Raw genomic sequence first — 21,905 nt, 5'->3', positions numbered from 1 at the left:
ATTGTCTGCCTCCACACATTCTGCTGGGCTCTTTCAGTTTGGGTGGATTGCATGAGCTCAGAGCACATTTCATCATGAGTGCATTTTTTTCACCTTATCATCTGTGTTAGCCTCTGGGATGGAGATGCTAGTCACAGCGTTGAAACATTTGCAGTTGCGGGAGGAAAAAAAGGGAGATTAAAATTGAAAAAGACACACTAGCCATTTAAAAGGAGGGGCTGATGTTTTTGGGTTAATGTGCAGCACAAACCCAACTAACCCCCCCACACCCAATTCTCTGGGCTGATTGCTTCACCCCTTCCCCCCACCACATGGCTAACAGCGGGAATGCTTTCTTTTCAGCCACAGGCAAACAGCCCGGCAGGAACGGCCACCTCTGAATGTCCCCTGAATAAAATTCCCCTATTTCAACCAGGTGACCAAGAATGATATCATTCTTCTGAGGACAACACATAGAGATAAAGAACGGATGTTGCTTCAATGACAGCAAACACTGGGACCACACGCTGCCATGCTTTCTTATGCAATGATTCCAGACTACATGCTACTGGCCTGCCATGGTAAAGTGTTCTACCATGGAGGAAGCAATAAGGCTGCCCTCCCCAGAAACCTTTTGCAAAGGCTTTGGGAGTACCTCCAGGACAGCTTCATTGAGATGTCCCTGGAGGATTTCCACTCCCTCCCCAGACACGTTAACAGACTTTTCCAGTAGCTGTACTGGCCGCAAATGCATCCCAAGTCTTCAGGGCAAAGTAATCATTAAACATGCTTGCTTTTAAACCGTGTATTATATTTACAAAGGTACACTCACCACAGCTGCCTTCTCCGCCTTCAAGGTCCGGGAGCCTGGGTTGGGAGGGTACTGTCTCCAGGGTGATAAAGAGTTCCTGGCTGTCGAGGAGAACGGTTTCTCCGCTTGCCCGGTGTGCACTATCATCTTCCTCGCCCCAAAATCCTCATCTCTGTTGCATGAGACTCCCTTGCAGGAGTCCACGTACAGGTGTGGGGTAGTTGTAGGGGCACCCCCTAGAATTGCATGCAGCTTATCACAGAAGCGGCATGTCTGGGGCTCTGACCCCGAGCAGGCGTTTGCCTCTTGGGTTTTTTGGTGGCTTGCCTAAGCTCCTTAAGTTTCACACAGCACTGCTGTGGGTCCCTGTGATAGCCTCTGTCCTTCATGCCCTTGGGAGATATTTTCAAATATTTTGCCATTCTGTCTTTTGGAACGGAGTTCTGATAGCACGGATTACGTCTCCCCATACAGCCATCAGATTCAGTACCTCCTGTTCCGTCCATGCTGGAGCTCTTTTGCGATTCTGGGACTCCATGGTCACCTCTGCTGATGAGATCTGCACAGTCACCTGTGCTGATCAGCTTGCCACTCTGGCCAAGCAGGAAATGAAATTCAAAAGTTCATGGGGCTTTTCCTGCCTACCTGGCCAGTGCATCCGAGTTGAGAGTGCTGTCCAGAATGGGCACAATGGAGCACTGTGGGATAGCTCCCAGAGGCCAATACTGTCAAATTGCGTACACACTAACCCAAATTCGATCCGGCGATGTCGATTTCAGCGCTAATCCCCTCGTCGGGAGGAGTACAGAAATCAATTTTAAGAGCCCATTAAGTCGACAACAATGGCTTCGTTGTGTGGATGGGTGCAGGGTTAAATCCATCTAACTACTAAATTCAACCTAAACTCGTAGTGTAGACCAGGGCTAAGAGTGAGTAAGTAATGTCTGCTGCTGCTTCAAGTGGCCTCTACACATTCCCAGGGTAGAGGTAGTCTGATAACCAGAACTATGACACAGAATTCTAATTCAACTGTGACTGAAAAACTGCTCTATCAAATTGTGCATTGGACATGGATGCTAAAATTAAAGAAATAATATTTAGTGGATTTGTGTATCGAGCTCCAAGTTACAATTCAGCAGATTTCAGACACATTTAAAGCATGACAAAGAGGCTGACTTAGTCCTAGTGGAGCACTCCTTAACCCCCACAGGAAGAGGAACAGTCTAGCTTGTGTTCTCTTCAATACATAACCCTAACCCATCTGGAGAAGCATTGAGAAAAAAATAGCCTGACCCTTACAACTCCCTAAACGATATGAAGAGCTGTGAGGATCTTCTACAGCCTTTTTTAAAAATAATATGACAATGCTCTTTTAGAGTAATGTGTAGAGTCTCTATTCATCCAAGTACACATGAAAGCTGGGAAAGAATATTGGTAGAGAAACTGAGGGAAGTTAGTTACTGCTTTGGGCAGGAATATAGGACATGGATAAAGGATCATTTTGTGTTTGTGGAAAACTGTAAATGGTGCATTCACCACCAAAGCCTGCAGTTCACTTACTCTTCTGGGAAAACATATTGCTATGATGAATACTATTTAATAGATTAAGAGAGAGCACTCACTAATAGTCCTCACTCAATTCATAAAACCAACCTTTGAACCTATCAGGGGTTCTCACAACAAATTTTTTGGCAACCAACTCTTGCTGGTGGCTGCTCTGACAATTTTTCCTAAAATACTTAATTAACTTTAGGAAAAACAAATATGCACATATACATACCCAAATCATTGTAATTTATTTATGTAGGATTTTTTATTTATTTATTTTTTTTTGCATACAATAATAAAAATGTACTGTTTCTATTCTTTACTGGACCTAAATAGAACAGAAACACAAATAAGGTGCTTTGCACATTCTTGTCTTTTTTTTATTGTTTCTTTTGCTTTTTTGGTTGTTTTGTTTAAGACTTGCTAGCTACTAAATCTGCTGTGAAATGTGGTATTAACAAACGTACAAATATCAGTTTTCCAAGCAAACTTACTTAGCCTTGACAAGCCCAGGGACGGAGAGGTAGGTACGGACTGAGCGCGGGCCAGGGGCGATGGGACACTGGGGGGTGAGCTCAGGGCCAGAACCAACCACCACGCAGGTGGAGAACAGAGCCAGAAGTCCCATGGCTGGAGCCTGCCACCCACCATCCCAGGGCTGAAGCCTGACCTCACCACCCCCAGGAAGGTGGAGAACTGACTGGCTGCCTGCTCCTCCAGCTTGTGTATCTTCAGAGGGGAAACACTACCCCACACCAATACCAAGACTTCAAAGAGCGTATGGAGGTACCGTGCACAGTTTCTTAGTGCATAAGATTATATCCACAGAAAATCTGACACTCTTGAATATCCTGTTAGACTACAAGACAGATAACACAATAAAAACATTGCCATTCCTCCTGGACATAGTTCTACTATGGTTTGAAACCACTAAAGTCATTACTTCCTTCTTCAAAAACATATCTGAAAGACAGGTATGAAGCATTAAAAACCCCACCAGACAGTCAGTGAGACTGATAAAAGATCCTCCCAATGCTGAGAACACCAAGTAGCCTCAATATGTTAAGAAACCTGAAATCCCCAAAATCAATATGCTGGACTACCCCAAATCACACACTGGAGAAAAATACCGTGCTTCGCTACCGGGACAGACATTGAAGTCTCAACAACCAAACCAAACACAAAACACACATCGAAATAGGGTCTGGCATATCAAAGCAGAAACTGACATGACAGGGTAGGAACCAGAGCACTGCGAAAAAATACCAAAGCCTCCTCCCTCAAAAAAAAGTACTGAAGCACTGCAGAGTATGTTGGAGCATTCAAGGCAATCTTCTCAAAAGGAATTTAGGCATTTGTACTAGATAAACAGATCTCAGTTCCTTAGCATAAGAGTGGAAAAGTATGGATAAGTGTTATAAGGATACATGACCATCTCTAGAAGAACTGAAGTAATGCAAATGTACAGTCTAACAGGGAGTTCCTGCATCAACTATAGATCAAGAAGGAACTAACTGAAGCATTAGGAAAAAAGACTACAATAAAGAGGACATCCAGCTTACACTCTACACCAGTGGTTTTCAAACTGCAGGTCGCGACCCAGTACTGGGCGCGGAATGTAGGGCAGTTCTGATCAGCACCGCCGACTGGGTCATTAAAAGTCCCATCAGTGGTGCTGCCCGGCTAAGGCAGGCTAGTCCCTACCTGTTCTGACAGCGCGCTGCCCCCCGAAAGCAGCCAGCAGCAGGTCCAGCTCCTAGGCAGGGGGGCCACGGGGCTCCACACGCTGCCCTTGCCCCAAGCACCAACTCTGCACTCCCACTGGCCGTGAACCAGCCAATGGGAGCTGAGGGGGTTGCCTGCGGGCAAGAGCTGCACACCTCCATCTAGGAGCTGGACCTGCTGCTGGCCACTTCCAGGGTGCAGCGTAGTCCGCAGTGCCAGGACAAGCAGGAAGCCTACCTTAGCACCCCCAGCTGCACTGCTGACTGAGAGCTGCCAGAGGTAAATCCATGCCCCAATCCCCTACCCCAGCCCTCAGCCCCCCACCCCTCCCAAACCCACAGCCCCTTCCTGCACCTCAAACCCCTCACCCCCGGCTCCACCCCAGAGCCTGCATCCCCAGCCCAGAGCCCTGACCCTCTCCCACACCCAAACCCCCTGCCACAGCCCTGAGTCCCAAAACCCGGAGCCCCCTCCTGCACCCCAAACTCCTCATCCCCGGCCCCACCCCGCAGCTCTCACCCCTGCATCCCTACCTTCTGCTCCAGCCTGAGGCCCTCCCACACCCCAAACCCCTCATCCCCAGCTCTGCTGCATCGTGGGCATCAACATCAACTGGGTCGCCAGAAAAAAAAAAAGTTTGAAAACCACTGCTCTGCACCACTACTGCTGCCCTTAAAGGTCACCAATCCTCATGACCTAAGGGAATTCTACCAGTTTCACACTGAGGAGCTCAAACCTGGAGCTAATCCTGCTCAAATGATATTATTACTCAAGTATTATAAATCATATTTTACAGATGAGAAACTGAGGCAAAGTAAAGGTGACTTGCCCACGGGCAACAAAAATGATTAGGACTATTGAACAGCTTCCATATAAGGAGAGATTAAAAAGACTGGGACTGTTCAGTTTAGGAAAGATGACTAAAGGCAGTTCTACTCTGCCACTTAAATCAATCTAAATTGCCTCACTCAGGGGTGTGAAAAGGACACCCTGCTGTGTGATGCAACCTAAGCGCTGTCCACACTAGTACTACATCAGCAGTAGACACTCTCCCATCGGCACAAAGCATCTTCACCAGATGTGCTACAGCAGCACAGCTGCACTGATGTAGTGCTTCCAGTGTAGACCTGCCCTAAGGGAGGATATGACAAGGGGTCTATTAAATATGAATGGTACAGAGACAGTTAATAGGGAGTGTTATTTACACCTTCACATAACATAAGAACTAGGGGTCACCTGATGAAATTAATAGGCAGCAGGTTTAAAATAAACAAAAGGAAATATTTCTTCAAACAACGGACAATCAACTTGTGTAACTCATTGCCATAGCATGATGTTAAGGCCAAAAATGTAACTGGATTAAAAAAAAAAAGAACTAGATAAATTCATGGAGGATAGGTCCATCAATGACTATTAGCCAAGATGCTCAGGGACACAACCCCATACCCCAGGTGTCCTACACCTCCAATTGCCAGAAGGTGGGACCGGACCACTCAACATTGCCCCTTTTCTGTTCATTCTCTCTGAAGCAGCTGGTATTGGCCACCGTCAGAAGACAGGAAACTGGTTTATATGGACCATTGGTCGGATCCAGTATGGCCATTCTTATGTTCTTAACACAATACAGATCTCGAGTCCAATTCTTTAAATCATAAAACCACCTTTCCGTAACATACCAGGGTACAATCCAGACTAATGAGCAGCTGTCACCCCTGCCCTGCAACTTTGGGTGCCTTACAATGCATTGCTGAAGGAATTCCTACTTGGGCTGCTCACAAACAACCTTCCAGCATGCAAGCCACAACCTGAGTGTGTGTGTGTGTAACTGCAACCTGCCAGCTACAGTTGGATTACTTTCAGGCTCTCATCAGCCTTGTTTATACTGCAGGGTGACCCCAACACACTCCCAGTCTTAGATTTTCCCGCAGAAACTTATGTCCTATACTGTCCAGCCTGGGGCCTGGAGGAAGCTGGAGCCTGTGACCAAAGGAACCACAGAGGGCCTCTTTTTGAAGCCCTGTGGGTGGGAGGTGGGGAGAAATAGGGTTGTTAAGAGCGGAAAAGAAACAGCGCCAAAAGTATAAGTATTCCCACAAAAAGATAACTTGTTGATTGCTTACAGCATATTCTTCTGGTGTAACCTTGAGAACGTCGAATACCACTGCATCAAAGCTTTTCTTCAGTTCAGCAGAACCTTTGTCACTTAAGGATTCAGAGCTGCTACTCTTCTGTCAAAAATAAATAAAAAAAGAACATAGATACAGCGCTCTTTTCAAAACAAGAAGAAAAGGTTTATTTTCAAGTGTCTCTTTGTTCCAAGAAACATTTTTATACTGCAGATTACCCTTGTGTATGTAGCATATTAGGGCCTGACTGAAACCCCATTGAAACCAGAGAACATCAGTTGACTTCAGTGGGCTCCAGATGGAGGCTCACAATGCACAACATTTACACAGAGAGAATTGATGTTTAATCTTCCTTACTCAAGGCAAAAAATGATTTCTACTAGTCTTAGATTTAAAAAATCACTGCAAAGGGTGAATAGATACAAAGACTGCTCAGGAAAGAGCTAACATTGAAATAAACTGGTAGTTGCAGGTAAGGACAGAGGTGATATGTCAGCTATCCTACCTCCTTTCTTAAGCGCTAAATTCACTGCAATTACAAAATAAATTTGATTTTTGTTTGGCTATTTAGACCTTTTGAAGTGATTGGGTTAGCAGACAACATGAAAGTAATAATTAATAAGACTGTAAATCAGTTTCTCTCAAATTTGAAAGGATACCAGAACTCCAAAAATTACTTACAATAACGGTTCTTTATATCAGATACGCAAACTATCATAGTGGATGGAAACTGAAATGTTTCTCTCCTTTCCCTTCCTCAGCCCTCCCATTCCTTTATCTTTCTGGCTTTCTGCCTTTTTCTCCCATTCTCTCCTGATTTTTTTTTTTTGGGGGGGGGGGGGGGGAGAGAGAATGTCAGTAAAATATAGATAAAAAAAAGATATACAAACTGGAAATGTAGTAGGGCAACCAAGCAACCTTAAATCTGCCCAGTAACACTCCTTAAAAAAAAACAAAAACATTAGGATTAAACCTTGGTGTTTGTGGTCTTAGATTAAACAAATTTTTCAACATCAGTTTTTTTTCCTACCGCCTGATGCCATATTTTACATTTTTACACTGAATCTTAACTGAATTTCCTGAATTTATAACACTTAGCTTGAGAATAATTACAATATCCCTGTCATTTTATCTTAAATACTGATTTGTACTCTCAATTTTAACTCCATTTTAACATAATTTGTCTGGAAATCTTCTTGGGCTGTTGATTTTTAAAAAAAAAAATCATAACACTAAACAAAAGTCTCAAAGAGCTCTTACCACATATTTCTAGTGACTTGAAAATATGAAAAATCATCCTTTTAACTTCTATGGCTAGATTCACTGGTACACTCTAGCTGTTTTATGCCACTCTGGAGCAGTGCAAAGCAGCCAGCTTCATTTTTACCCTCCTCCCTGTCTTCCAAATTGCTCCTTCCAGCCCCCTGCGCACACACAGTTCCTTCCCTCTGTCTCTCTGTTGAGTAGATTTGGTGCAACAAGTGGCTTTAGAGAAAAAATATTTAGGATTAATGATAATTTTTGCCACTGTTTTTCATAATTAAGTTTATCTATGAGAGGCTAGTGCATAAAATCTCTTTCAACAGAAACTCACAAAAAATTGCCCTTGGTAAAATAGCCACTATCTTACATTTGCAATGAGAGTGAAGCCAACCAAGCTTCCTCAGGGAAGATGATGGAGCCTTATGCTGTCAAGGGGCAGACACTCAGGACTTTTCTCTACAATAGATACTTCCCTCCCAACACCCATTGCTGTGTGGATGCCATTATACTGGTATAGAAATGTTCATACTAGTATAGCTTATTCCAGTTCAGGAACCAAAATAAACTATACCAGTATAACTACACCCATGCTAGCGTTTGTACCAGTATAACTATATTAGTAAAAATCAACTCTTAATCAACACAGGTTTACAGATAACTTCTAGGGGAGACCAGACCACTTTTCAGCGAACAGATGCCTCTCTCAAAATGACCACTGAGGGCAGCTGAGGTTTCAGTCCAAAACAGAACAGAGGGAGATGGCAGCCATTTTGTAAAGGGCAGTTTTTTGTAGAACTCTACAAAAGAAATTTGTTCTTCATCTCTACTGAAGAAGAAACTTTCAATTATGATTAATACAGTGAAAAAAAACCTATGAATACCAAAAACAATCTACAAATAACGTGGCTTATGCACAAGATTTCAGTAAATTTTAACTATGACACATTTGAAGAGCCTATTATTCCATTACTGAGATCATGAAAGAACAAAAGATCAGACAATGAGTGCTAAGTATTTCAAAGATCGTAACTTAATTTTTCGCAGAATATTAATTTTAACTCAAACTAATGCATTTGCTTGCAAAATTCTCAGAAAACTCATTCTATACTCCCAGGGTAGTCAATTGGCATACTTCGAGCCAAATTCAAACTAGAAAATGTTTCTGAACAGACCCTGAAATCTTTTTATTTACTCATCATTATTGTTAGGGAGGTTTTATTATTATTTTCTTCTCTGGAGTCTGGACCCTGACTATACCTTGTCCAAGAAATTTGGACCTTAACAAAAAATAATTGACTACTCCCTGTATACTCAAACAGCAACTTTGGGGAGGATACATTGTATTTTTCATACACAGCTATGAGGATGAATCCCTGCTTTATGTGTAAAACTCAGCTCAGCCTTAACTATCGGAAGCACAACTGGCGTCTCCATAATTATTTGACAATGTCCAAGTGTGATAGGCACTTCACAGAAGAAACAATAACATGGGCACTCTGACAACACTGCAGCCTAAATTTAAATGTGACATAAGAAGGGGAGTCATTGGGTGAAGCACTAACACCCAGCTGCTTTTTGCCCCACTCCTCCTTTCCTTCCCTCCCTATAACTGGAAGGGTATTAACTGACCACCTGAGCTTGACTGGTCCCTTGAAACATCTGTTAACTACTTATGCTAAACAAGCTGTTCAAATATTTTATTTAGCAGAGACATTGAGGGCTTGTCTACTTTACAAAATTAGGTCAATTTAAGTTAGATGACCTACAGCCACCATAGCAATTAAATCAGGGGCTGGTGTCCACACTAGCTTCCTTCTGCTGGTGCTCCACATCCTCACCAGGACTGTTTGCATCGATTATAGTACGGTATTGTGGGGCACTGACAACAGCTTGGGGCTCACAGCTGGAGTCCCCCTGCCCCAGAACTGACAGGCAGAGAAAAGTGAAATAGTAGCTGTGAAACTGACAAGAATGTCAATTTCACAGCTGGTAGGCTCCCTGCTGTGAAATTGAGTCTGGTGCTGGGCTGACAGGTTGGGCTGTCAGCCCTGTGGTGGGAAGCAGGGGGAGAAGCTCCCATTGTGAGCCCCATGCCGGGCAGACAGCTCGAGCCACAGGCACCGGGTGGGGTGGGGGGTGTGCAGCTGTAAGCCCAACAACTGGTTGACAGCTCGGACTGTCAGGGCAGGGGCAGAGCTTCAGCTGTCAGCCCCACAGGAGGCTGACAGTCAGAAGATGTAAGTAACCGCAATGTCCACATGGACACTGTGTTGCCCTAACTACATCGACCTAAGCACTATGCCTCTCAGGGAGGTGGAGTTAAGTCAATGTAGTGGATGACTTATATCGGCGAGAGCACCACTGTGGTGTAGACACTGACAGAGTTAGGTCAATGTAAGCTGCCTTATGTCAACCTAACTCTATAGTGCAGACTGGGCCTGAGTTAGTTTTCCAGATCTAAAGAAAAGCTCAGGGTAAGCTTGAAAGCTTGTCCCTCTCACCAACAGAAACTGGTCCAGTAAAAGATATTACCTTCTCTGCCATGGAACCAGTTGTAAAGAACTATGAAGCAGAGGGGAGGAGAGTGAGTATTGGATCACCCATAGGGGGACACATCTTGAAAAACCACAATTATTGCACAGGGTCAGTAACCTTCCCTTCTTCGAGTAGGGACTATGGGTGCTCCACTCTAGGTGACTATCAAGCAGTACCCTCTACAGAGGGATGCGGCTTTGGAGTTGAGTCTAGGATCGAAGATAGGCCAATAGAGCCAAATATGGCATCAGAAGCTCAGGCACAAGTGATAGCACAGTGTTCAGCAATCAAAGGAATGGATGTCCAAGTCATGGCTCTACATATTTCTGCAATGGGAAAGTACTTAAGAAAAGGCTATTAAAGAAGAGTGAGTAAATACTCTAGGGAAGCTGAAGATCATGAGATTGATAGCAGTAGGCAATGCAGCCAGATATCCACCTAGAGAGTCTTTGCTTGGAAGGCAGAGATCCCTTAGTTCTCTGCAATGGAGAGAAATAATCAGAGATTTCCTACAGGGGTTAGTCCTGTCTAAATCAGGAGGGCATTAGACTTTTACATCAAGTGTATGTAATGTAGCATCTCTTTTACACAAACCAGTGTGACTTAGGGAAGAAAACTGGAAGGTGTATAGGTTGACATGTGGAAGTCTGAAGACACCTTTGGCAGGAACTTGGGATATAGTCACTGCGTTAACCTTATTCTTAAAGGTGACTGTGAAGGGGGTGGGGGAGAGAGGAGAGGGATGCTATCAGACACCCTACCTCACCCACTCTTCAAGTAGTACTAATGGCTACTACAAATGCAGATTTCATAAACAGGTATAAAAGGAAGCAGGCGGCCATAGGTTCAAAGGGAGGCCTCGTAAGACATATGAGTACCAAGTTGAGATCTCATGCCAACGTACGGCATCTGACTTGTGGGAAGAGGTTATCCAGTCCCTTGAGAAACCTCCTTGTTGTAGGATGAGCAAAGACAGAAAAACCTTCTACTGTATGATGGAAACCTGTAATTGCTGCCAAATGAACTTTTACAGAGTTTAAAGATAATCCTGTCTTTTACCTCTACGATGTAATCTAGGACAAATGATAACAGAGGATGTAGGTGAAAGATGCTTTAAGTCACACCAGAGTTTGAATCTCATCCACTTTTGTGTATGTGTGTCACAAGTCAATTGTTTCCTGCTGTGTAACAGCACTCTCTACACCCTCAGAACAGACTGTTTCTAACCCTGCAAACAGTCTATCAGTCATGCCTTGAGCCAGAGAACCCTGAGTTTGAGGTGATGGATTTGACCAGCATCCTGACAGAGGAGATGAGGGATGGTCCAGAGAGTGATTGGTTGACAAACAATGAGTTGAGTGTTAGGAAACGTTGTTTATCTCAGCGTACATCTGAACTACGAGAACGGCTTTGGCTTTGTTTATCTTGAACAGTAGCTTGGATATCAGGGGAATCGGGAGAAATGCACACAGAAGGCTTGGAGTCCAACGAAAGAGAAAGGCTTCTGCCAGGGAGTTGTGACACAGACCGCCTCTCAAACAGGACAGGGAGCACTTCTTGTTCCTGGCTGTGGCAAGCAGGTCTATCTGTGGGATGTCCCAATACTGAAATATGTGGTGGAATATAGTGGGATCTAACTTCCCACTTTTGATCTTTTGAGGGTATCCGCTGTGATGTTTTGTACACCCAAAAGGTAAGCTGCAAAGTTGTTGATCTGCACCAATTCCAAAGACTTGCTGCTTTGGCACAGAGGGAAGGCAATCTCGCTCTCCCCTGACTGTTTGTGTAAAATATGCATGACATGTTGCCCATCATGATCTTTATGTATTTACACTATCAGCAAGAAGAAATGGATACAGGCATTTCTGACTGCTTTGAGTTCCAGCAACTTGATGTGCAGGGTGGACTTGAGAGGAGACACCTTCCTTGAACAGCGTGAACATATAGGTGAGCTCCCCATCCCAGTAGGGATGTATTCATTGTTACTACTGATGTTGGAGATGGTTGAGCAAAGACAACCCCTGCACAAACACTGTGAGGGTTATTCCACCAGTCAAGCGATTTTTTATTTATTTATTTATTTATTTTAAACACACTACCGAAGGCATGGAGAGTAGTTTGTTTAAACTGTATTTGCTTGGTGAATACACAGTTTGAGCCACCCTTGGAGGCAGTACATGTAAAGTCTTGCATAATTTATTACTACGGTGCCCAGGTACCATATGTCCCAAAAGCTGGAGACAATTTCTGGCTCATGTTTCAGGGCTGGCTTGGACTGCAGTGACTAAGTTGGCTAGGGTTATGAACCTGTGCAAAGGGAGAAATGCTTTGGACATTACTGCATTGAGGTAAGCTCTATGAACTCCAAACCTTACACCAGGGTTAAGGTGGATTTTTGGATGTTTAATTGTAGTCCCAGTCTGAGAAATAGGTCTAAGGCCCTCTGAGTGACTGTTGAAGATTCACTGAATGACCACCCTTTCAGCAGGCAATTGTCAAGGTATGGGAAAATCAGAATTCCTTGTGCGCCAAGATGAGCTGCTACCATAAAAGGAACTTTTGAGAACACACGAGGGGCATGCAAAAGACCAAACAGAAGCACCCTGTATTCCAAGTGCTCTTGACCCAGAGTGAAATGTAGGACCCTTCTGTGGGAGGATGTATCGTTATTTGGAAATAAGTGTCTTGAAGGTTGAGGGCCAAGAGCCAGTCCCCTTGGGTCCAATGATGGAATTTATTGTTGCAAGAGATACCATTTTGAACTGCTGAATCTTTACGAATCTGTTGACTAATCTTGGATCTAGATTAGGTCTCCAACTCCCATTCTTTTTTGGAACAAGGAAGTACCTGGAATAAATACTTTCTTCTGTGTTGCATGGTAACTGGTTCTACAGCACCCAGATTCGGGAAAGAGTAAATTTCCTGTTGCAAAAGGTGCTCATAAGAGGGGTCCCTAAAGAGGGTCAGGGAAGAAGATTGGGATGGGGGGAGGGAAGTGAATAGAGTATCCTGTTGAAATGATCTCCCAACGCCCACTTGTCCATAGTGATATGTTCCCAGTTCTGATGGAAATGAGGAAGATGGTCGCTGAAGCGAGGGAAACATGCAGACTGTTGCAGCAGATAAGAATGGGGATGGTAACTCAGCACCTCGACCAACCCATCAAAACTGGTGTTTCGAAGTGGTCGGTTGTAAGGGCAATGCCTGAAAAGTAACTGGTCTCTTCTTCTGGAATCGTCTCTTATGCTGTGGTTTGTAATGTCTCTGGGAGGTGGGAAACTGTATGGAATGAGATCTCTATGCTATCTGGAACTTACTGAACTTTCTTTTTTGTGTAGGGGTGTAAATTCCCAGACAGTGCAACGCGGCTCTAGAGTTTAAGATATGCACGAATTCATCAGTTTTTTCCACAAACAACTCTGATCCATCAAATGGAAAGCCCTCAACTATATTTTGGACTTCCCTCGGAAAACCTGAGCGATGAAGCCAGGAGACCCTCCTCATGACTACCAGCATAGAGATACAAAGAGTGACAGTATTAGCAAGGCCTGTGGAGATGGTCTTGCGAGCAGTTGGCACTCTGCAATGATTGCCTGGACTTGCTCCCTCTAGTCTGTTGGAAGATGATCAAAAAAGGCATTCAACTTTGAATAGATGACATGGCTATATTTCACCATGAAGGCTTGATAACTGGCGATCCTAAATAGTAAGGTAGCTAATGAGTATGACTTACAGCCAAATAAATCAAGATGCTTTAAGTCTTTATTGTATGGAGTCGATTCAACATGGTGCTATCTGCCACGTTCATTCACAGTATCAACCACAATGAAAAAAAAAGAACAGGAGTACTTGTGGCACCTTAGAGACTAAAATTTATTAGAGCATAAGCTTTCGTGGGCTACAGCCCACTTCATCGGATGCACAGAATGGAACATATAGTAAGAAGATTATATGTGTATATATATATATATATACACACACACACACACACACACACACGAACGAGGAAGTTGCCATACAAACTATAAGAGGGTAACTAATTAAGATGAGCTATTATCAGCAGGAGGAAAAAAAAACCTTTTGTAGTGATCATCAAGATGGCCCATTTAGACAGTTGACAAGAAGGTGTGACATGGGGAAATAGATTCAATATGTGTAATGACCCAGCCACTCCAAGTCTCTATTCAAACCCAAGTTATTGGTATCTAGTTTGCATACTAATTCAAGCTCAACAGTTCTCGTTGGAGTCTGTTTTTGAAGTTTTTTTGTTGAAGAATTGCCACTTTTAGGTCTGTAATCAAGTGACCAAAGAGATTGAAGTGTTCTCCTACCGGTTTTTGAACGTTATGATTCCCAATATCAGATTTGTGTCCGGTTTGCCCAGTGTACATGGCAGAGGGGCACTGCTAGCACATGATGGCATATACCACATTGGTAGATGTGCAGGTGAACCAGCCCCTGATGGCGTGGCTAATGTGATTAGGTCCTATGAGGGTGTCCCTTGAATAAATATATGGACAGAGTTGGCATCGGGCTTTGTTGTAAGGATAGGTTCCTGGGTTAGTGTTTTTGTTGTGTGGTTGCTGGAGAGTATTTGCTTCTGGTTGGGGGGCCGTCTGTAAGCAAGGAATGGCCTGTCTTCCAAGATCTGTGAAAGTGAGGGATCATTTTTCAGGATAGGTTGTAAATCTTTGATGATGCGCTGGAGGGGTTTTAGTTGGGGGCTGAAGGTGACAGCTAGTGGCACTCTGTTATTTTCTTTGTTGGACCTGTCCTGTAGTAGGTGACTTCTGGGTATTCTTCTGGCTCTGTCAATCTGTTTCTTCACTTCAGCAGGTGGGTATTGTAGTTTTAAGAATGCTTGATCGAGATCTTGTAGATGTTTGTCTCTGTCTGAGGGACTGGAGCAAATACGGTTGTACCGTAGAGCTTGGCTGTAGACAATGTAGACAATTGGGGGAGGGATAGCTCAGTGGTTTGAGCATTGGCCTGCTAAACCCAGGGTTGTGAGTTCATTCCTTGAGGGGGCCATTTAGGGATCTGGGGCAAAAATTGGGGATTGGTCCTGCTTTGTGCAGGGAGTTGGACTAGATGACCTCCTGAGGTCCCTTCCAACCCTGATATTCTATGATTCTAATGGATCGTGTGGTGTCCTGGATGGAAGCTGGAGGCATGTAGGTAGGCATAGCGGTCAGTAGGTTTCCGGTAGAGGGTGGTGTTTATGTGATCATCGCTTATTAGCACTGTAGTGTCCAGGAAATGGACCGCTTGTGTGGATTGGTCTAGGCTGAGGTTGATGGTGGGATGGAAATTGTTGAAATCATGGTGGAATTCCTCAAGGGCTTCTTTTCCATAGGTCCAGATGACGAAGATGTCATCAATTTAGCGCGAGTAGGGGCATTAGCGGACGAGAGCTGAGGAAAACACACACACTTATCTCAGGCTTGTAATCAGAATGGCTGTTGGTGCAGGCACCTTAGTTGGCGCCGATGTCCGATTAATGTGCAACACTCTCAGATGACTTAGACACCCTGTCTTTGGAGGAGTGATGCATCCCTTCTTTACTGGACAATGTCTCTTCAGGCTTGGAGCAGGGTTGGGGCTCTTTTTGGTCATGCCCTCATGGTGTGGCACCAACGCTAGCACCAATGATGACATCAGTTCCAGAGTTCTTGGTGTTGAGGCTAGTGCCAAGTTTAAGGAGCTGATGTTGGCATTGTCAGCTCCAGTGATTGCGTTGTAGCAACACATGCCAAAAGTAGTCTGTGTCAACTGATGGCATCTTACAAGAAGTGGAGGATTGGACAAATAACCAGGGAGGAGTATTAAAATAATTGTTCAAGCATGCAGGTGTGAAATCAGGAAGGCCAAATCACACTTGGACTTGCAGCAAGAGATGTTAAGAGTAACAAGAAGGGTTTCTTCAGGTATGTTAGCAACAAGAAGAAAGTCAAGGAAAATGTGGGCCCCTTATTGAATGAGGGAGGCAACCTAGTGAGAGAGGATATGGAAAAAGCTAATACACTCAATGCTTTTTTTGCCTCTGTCTTCACAAACAAGGACAGCTCCCAGACTACTGCACTGGGCAGCACAGCATGGGGAGAAGATGACCAGCCCTCCATGGGGAAAGAAGTGGTTCGGGACTATTTAGAAAAGCTGGACGAGCACAAGTCCATTGGGCCCGATGCACTGCATCCGAGAGTGCTAAAGGAGTTGGCGGGTGTGATTGCAGAGCCATTGGTCATTATCTTTGAAAACTCATGGGGATCGGGGGAAGTCCCGGAAAAAGGCTAATGTAGCGCCCATCTTTAAAAAAGGGAAGAAGGAGGATCCAGGGAACTAGAGGCCAGTCTAGGAACTAGGATCCAGGGAACTAGAGCCTCATCTCAAACCCTGGAAAAATCATGGAGCAGGTCCTCAAGGAATCAATTCTGAAGCACTTAGAGGAAAGTGATCAGGAACAGTCAGCATGGATTCACCAAGGGCAAGTCATGCCTGACTAATCTAATTGCCTTCTATGATGAGATAGCTGGTTCTATGGATGAAGGGAAAGCAGTGGACGTGTTATTCCTTGACTTTAGCAAAGCTTTTGACACGGTCTCCCACAGTATTCTTGCCAGCATGTTATAGTATGGGCTGGATGAATGGACTATAGGGTGGATAGAAAGCTGGCTAGATTGTCGGGCTCAATGGGTAGCGACCAATGGCTCCATGTCTAGTTGGCAGCCAGTATCAAGTGGAGTGCCCCAAGGGTTGATCCTGGGGCTGGTTTTGTTCAATATCTTCATTAATGATCTGGAGGATGGCATGAATTGCACGCACTGCAAGTTTGCAGATGACACTAAACTGGGAGGAGAGGTAGATACGCTGGAGGGTAGGGATAGGATACAGAGGACCTAGACAAATTAGAGGATTGGGCCAAAAGAAATCTGATGAGGTTCAACAAGGACAAGTGCAGAGTCCTGCACTTAGGACGGAAGACTCCCATGCACCACTACAGACTAGGGACCAAATGGCTAGGCAGCAGCTCTGCAGAAAAGGACCTACGCGTTACAGTGGACGAGAAGCTGGATATGAATCAACAGTGTGCCCTTTTTGCCAAGAAGGCCAATGGCATTTTGGGCTGTATAAGTAGGGGCATTGCCAGCAGATCAAGGGACGTGATCGTTACCCTCTATTCGACACTGGTGAGGCCTCATCTGGAGTACTGTGTCCAGTTTTGGGACTCACACTACAAGAAGGATGTGGAAAAATTGGAAAGCGTCTAGCGGAGGGCAACAAAAATGATTAGGGGACTGGAACACATGACTTATGAGGAGAGGCTGAGGGAACTGGGATTGTTTAGTCTGCAGAAGAGAAGAATGAGGGGGATCTGATAGCTGCTTTCAACTACCTGAAAGGGGGTTCCAAAGAGGATGGATCTAGACTGTTCTCAGTGGTAGCAGATGACAGGACAAGGAGTAATGGTCTCAAGTTGCAGTGGGGGAGATTTAGGTTGGATATTAGGAAAAACTTTTTCACGAGGAGGGTGGTGAAGCACTGGAATGGGTTACCTAGGGAGGTGGTGGAATCTCCTTCCTTAGAGGTTTTTAAGATCCGGCTTGACAAAGCCCTGGCTGAGATGATTTAGTTGGGGACTAAACTACTTTGAGCAGGGGGTTGGACTAGATGACCTCTTGAAGTCCCTTCCAACCTGGATATTCTATGATTCTATGATGATTCTTTCCTGCCTTTGTAGGGCCACAGGGCCCCAGAGCATGCTCAAGGGAACCCTAGCCAACAATGACCCTTTCAGCTGATTTTTTTGGAGGGGGCCATCTCCTCTGGATCTGAAGAGACACACGGTTTGCCCAAGCAGTTACAGCTTCAGCAGCATGACCCTTGACTTGAGAGCATTCAAGAAGGATATGCATATTAACCCATTTCGGGGATGTTACTCTCCCCCAGATGGGCTTAGTCAGTGGCTATTTTATTGACCAAGGGGATGAATCTGTTGCAGGTCAGGCAGTGTTTAATATATTACCTAGTTCTTATACAGCACTTCTCATCAGTAGACCTCAAAGCACTTTCTAATCTATAAAGTTTTTATTCTCACAACATCCCTGTGAGGTAGGGAAGTATTATTATCCCCATGCTACAGATAGGGAACTAAGGCAGACTGGCCAAGTGACTTGCCCAAGGTCACACAGGAAGTCTCTGGTGGAGCAGAGATTTGAACGCAGGTCTTCCAAGTCTGAAGCTAATCACTAACCCACCCTTGCTCTTTAAACTCTAAGGATTTAAACATCATAGCAGTCAGGACAAGGCCCCTCACCCGCTGTACGGGGTGAGTCTCTTTTTTGCAGAATTGTGCAAATTAAAGAAATTAGGGGACAAGGAGGGCAAAGATAAATTCTCTTTGGCAAACTAGTCAAGAAAAGGAAGAGATCTGAAGCTCAGCAGAAGTAGCGGGTCAGACACTCACTGAGTCCCATCTCACTGACATGGAAGTAAGAGGAAACTGAAGTAGTGTTACAGTCACTCCACCCTTTATGCCCTTACACAAGAGAACGAGGAGGCACTGAGCAAATGATTAGCCTCAACAAACACTACTATTCAAAAAAAAATCCAATCTCATGTGCTTTAGACACATGTACACCTGCAGTGGAATCTATACTGACACATACGTGAAGTGTTTACTCCAAACCTTTGTGACAGCTTCTGACAGTAACACCAACATCCATGACAAGTACTGTCCTTGATCAGCCAGTCATCCAGACAGAGCTAAACATGAAAACCAGCAATGTGAAGACACATCACACACTGTGCCAAAAGTAGTACACACAAAGACACCAATAAGAATGGGGAGTGATGTTCTTCTAGAATTCTGAGCTTTGTGCAGTCAGTCACCTTGCTATAGAAGTAGATATGTTCTCAACACACCCTCCCTCCCCGCACACTTTGCCAGTTGGAATTTCACCAATTCCATTCTAGTTCTGAGTCTTCCTGATATTATGGTACCTAAAATCATACTTCAGGGAAGGACTGATTTGGAAAAATTTTATAAGACAGATCCTGGAGGCCCTCTAAACTACATTAAGGATTCATGAATCCACCACACTGACCCTAACATCCCTTATATGTTATAGGGAGATGGGGTCCAAATAAAGCTCTTTGATAACATCACCATATCTTCTTGGTCCTCCTGTTCCTAGAAAGGACCAAGACTCATTGAATGAGAAGCCTAAAAAAAAAGGTGGGCGATTTCTGGATGGAAGTCAATCTCTAGTTCTCAGTGGAAGTACATGGGGTGTGTTATCTCTACTCATATAACATCTATCTCTGAGGAAATATATTTATGGAGAACCTCATGATTCATCCTGATCATCCAGGAAGCAAGGGACATTTGTCTTGTCACCATCACATCCTAAGGTCTCCTGAAGATAAAAACAGGGTACTGAATAAGATATAACAAGCCCCTACCCTTAAACCAGAACCCACTACAAAGGTAGGAGCCCATTTCCCAAGCACATAGCTCAGCAGCGTGAATGTCCTATGGCTTATCCACAAAAAGTACTTCTTGTGTCTTTCTAACTGCTGTTAAATGAGAAAGGGCAGTCAAGTAACCCACCATAGGGTCTGCTGTATGTGCAACATACAGCCTATAAGCAAAGGACCGAAGAAACAAGAGTCTATTTGAAGGCTCTGGAAAGGCCAGGGTGGGGGCACCAAGAGGACTGAGACAAGCAACAGGAAGAGAGATGCTCCACTATAAGCAAGACTACAGTGTGTGCTTTAGAGAGGCTCTAACACTCCACCTGTGGCACCCAGGCAGTGTGACAAAGCTTTGGAGAAGGCAGCTGATATGAGGAGCATCATCAACAAAAGCGTGCCAAAGCCTCATCCATTTACTGAGCTTGAAATTATTTTCAAAAGTTAAATATAAAATAAAAATTGGAACTGCATAAGGGTTTTCAGTAAGACTCCTTTTACACACCAGGCACAGTTTGATAGAATAAACAGACCCAACAAGAGCCGAAAAGCTTCTACCACATCCATAGAAACTGAGGAGGGGCACTTATTGCCTATGATAAATCCACACAGGCTGATTCATGCTCCTGGCTGGTAAGCATTCTAAAAACTCAAAATTTTGAACTAAATTAAATATGAATTGTCAAATGTCAGAGACAATCCACAGAATAAGACCCTGCTGCACAACGTATCTTTGTAGAAAGAAAAAAAGTCACTGTTTCAATTTGGGGGGGAGGGGGCAGTTTGTAACCCTATACATTTTATAGATTTAAAAATCTGACTAACTAATAAGGGGCTGTAGGCTTGTAGTCCTTACCTCTGAAGCAGTAGCAACAATATTAACATTGCTCGACTGCCCGTTCGTTAGCTCCATACTGCCCACACCATTGATCTTCTGCCCTACATTTACACCAGCAGGGTAATCACTTCATTTCCAAGGCAACAGAGTAATCATTCCTACAAGAAAATGAAAAAAGTCAGAAATTGTATTCTTATAATAATGCTGCTTGTTGTTTTCATTTCTGCACAGAAAAACTGTTTGGTAACAAAAAATATTTTGAGACAGTTGAAGCAATAAAATTATTTATTTCTATATGAATGCTACTGATACAGTAAAGCAGGGGTGGCCAACCTGTGGCTCCGGAGCCACATGCAGCTCTTCAGAAGTTAATATGCGGCTCCTCGTATAGGAGCCGACTCCAGGGCTAGAGCTACAGGCGCCAACTTTCCAGTGAGCCGGGGCGGTGCTCACTACTCAACCCCTGGCTCTGCCACAGGCCCTCCCCCACTCCACCCCTTCCTGCCCTCTCCCCTGAGCCTGCTATGCCCTCGCTCCTCCCCCCCCCCCAGAGCCTCCTGCATGCCACGAAACAGCTGATTGGGAGGTGCGGGGAGAGAGGAGGCGGTACTGATCAGCAGGGCTGCCAGTGGGCGGGAGCGGGGCGCTGCTGACATATTATTGTGGCTCTTTGGCAATGTACATTGGTAAATTCTCGCTCCTTCTCCAGCTCAGGTTGGCCACCCCTGCAATAAAGGTTTGTTTTGTTTTCAATTTCATGAAATATTAGTGCTCCCTAGTGTTGAGAAACAGATCCTATCTTAGCTTTTATTGGTATCTACATTTGTATTTAATCAGAGTACTGATTAATTACATTTCCTGAATTTGCTATTTATGAATTATAACTTTAAAATATAAAAGTCAAGTCAGAAATGTGTCAGGGCTACACTTAACTGGAAAACAGACAGTTTAACGTAACTATAAACAATCCAATAAGACTTTCAACGTTTAATATTAAAACTGCAATAAAAGGCCACAAGAAAGACACAAAATAAAGTTAATCCATTCCATGGAATTTTCTCCAAAAACACAATAGTAAACATGTATAGATGAGTTTTAAATTACTTGCAGTAATCTTCATTAGTACATCTGACAAATATGTAATCCTAAAAAGCAAGAAACTGCAAGAACTAAAATTTAAATAATTCAACATGCCCAGGAGTAATCTGATAATTAAAAAGTCATTGCAGGAAAGAAAAAAAAATGAGGAGGATTTGCAACACAAGCCCACATCCTGAGGCTTTCAAGATCTCTCTGCTCTCCACCAACCCTTGCCCGATCTATGCTGAGCTGGTACACTGATACAATTTAGAGCAGCCATGCTACTGCAAGTAGTTTAGACAGCAACAACCTATCAATAGTGGTTGCATGCCAGCTCTGTTCACACATTATCAGTTGCACAAAAGCAATCAATGATGTACTTGGATGGTCTCAACTCTGTCCAGTATAAACCCAATCACAGTAGCTACAATCCAAAGAGCAATAATGAGGGACAAAATATATGTTTAATAAACATTTTATCAGCTTTTACAAAAAACGTTAAATACAAAAAAAATGTTTAGCTTAAATA

The 21,905-nt window shown here is 44.0% G+C and overlaps 1 protein-coding gene across 6 annotated transcripts in view; it reads right to left on the bottom strand.

The window, feature by feature from the left end:
* The window catches only part of RALGPS2 (Ral GEF with PH domain and SH3 binding motif 2), a 273,721-nt gene that overhangs the window by 215,223 nt on the left and 36,593 nt on the right, over positions 1 to 21,905 (bottom strand). For 5 of the 6 annotated variants that reach the window (XM_077823533.1, XM_077823537.1, XM_077823536.1 and 2 more), the window contains 2 exons: positions 20,315 to 20,454; positions 6,184 to 6,291 (listed from right to left, as the gene is read on the bottom strand). In XM_077823533.1, the coding sequence (XP_077679659.1) occupies positions 6,184 to 6,291; positions 20,315 to 20,371 (165 nt within the window). In that variant the 5' untranslated portion in view covers positions 20,372 to 20,454. Of the gene's footprint in view, positions 1 to 6,183; positions 6,292 to 20,314; positions 20,455 to 21,905 lie in introns of those variants that run through there. The other variant, XM_077823538.1, reaches the window with a different exon arrangement.

Source organism: Eretmochelys imbricata, chromosome 8, assembly GCF_965152235.1.
Source record: "Eretmochelys imbricata isolate rEreImb1 chromosome 8, rEreImb1.hap1, whole genome shotgun sequence".
Classification (NCBI taxonomy): domain Eukaryota; kingdom Metazoa; phylum Chordata; order Testudines; family Cheloniidae; genus Eretmochelys; species Eretmochelys imbricata.
The sequence above is the reverse complement of the archived record's forward strand: the minus strand, read 5'-3'. Positions and strand labels throughout refer to the sequence as shown.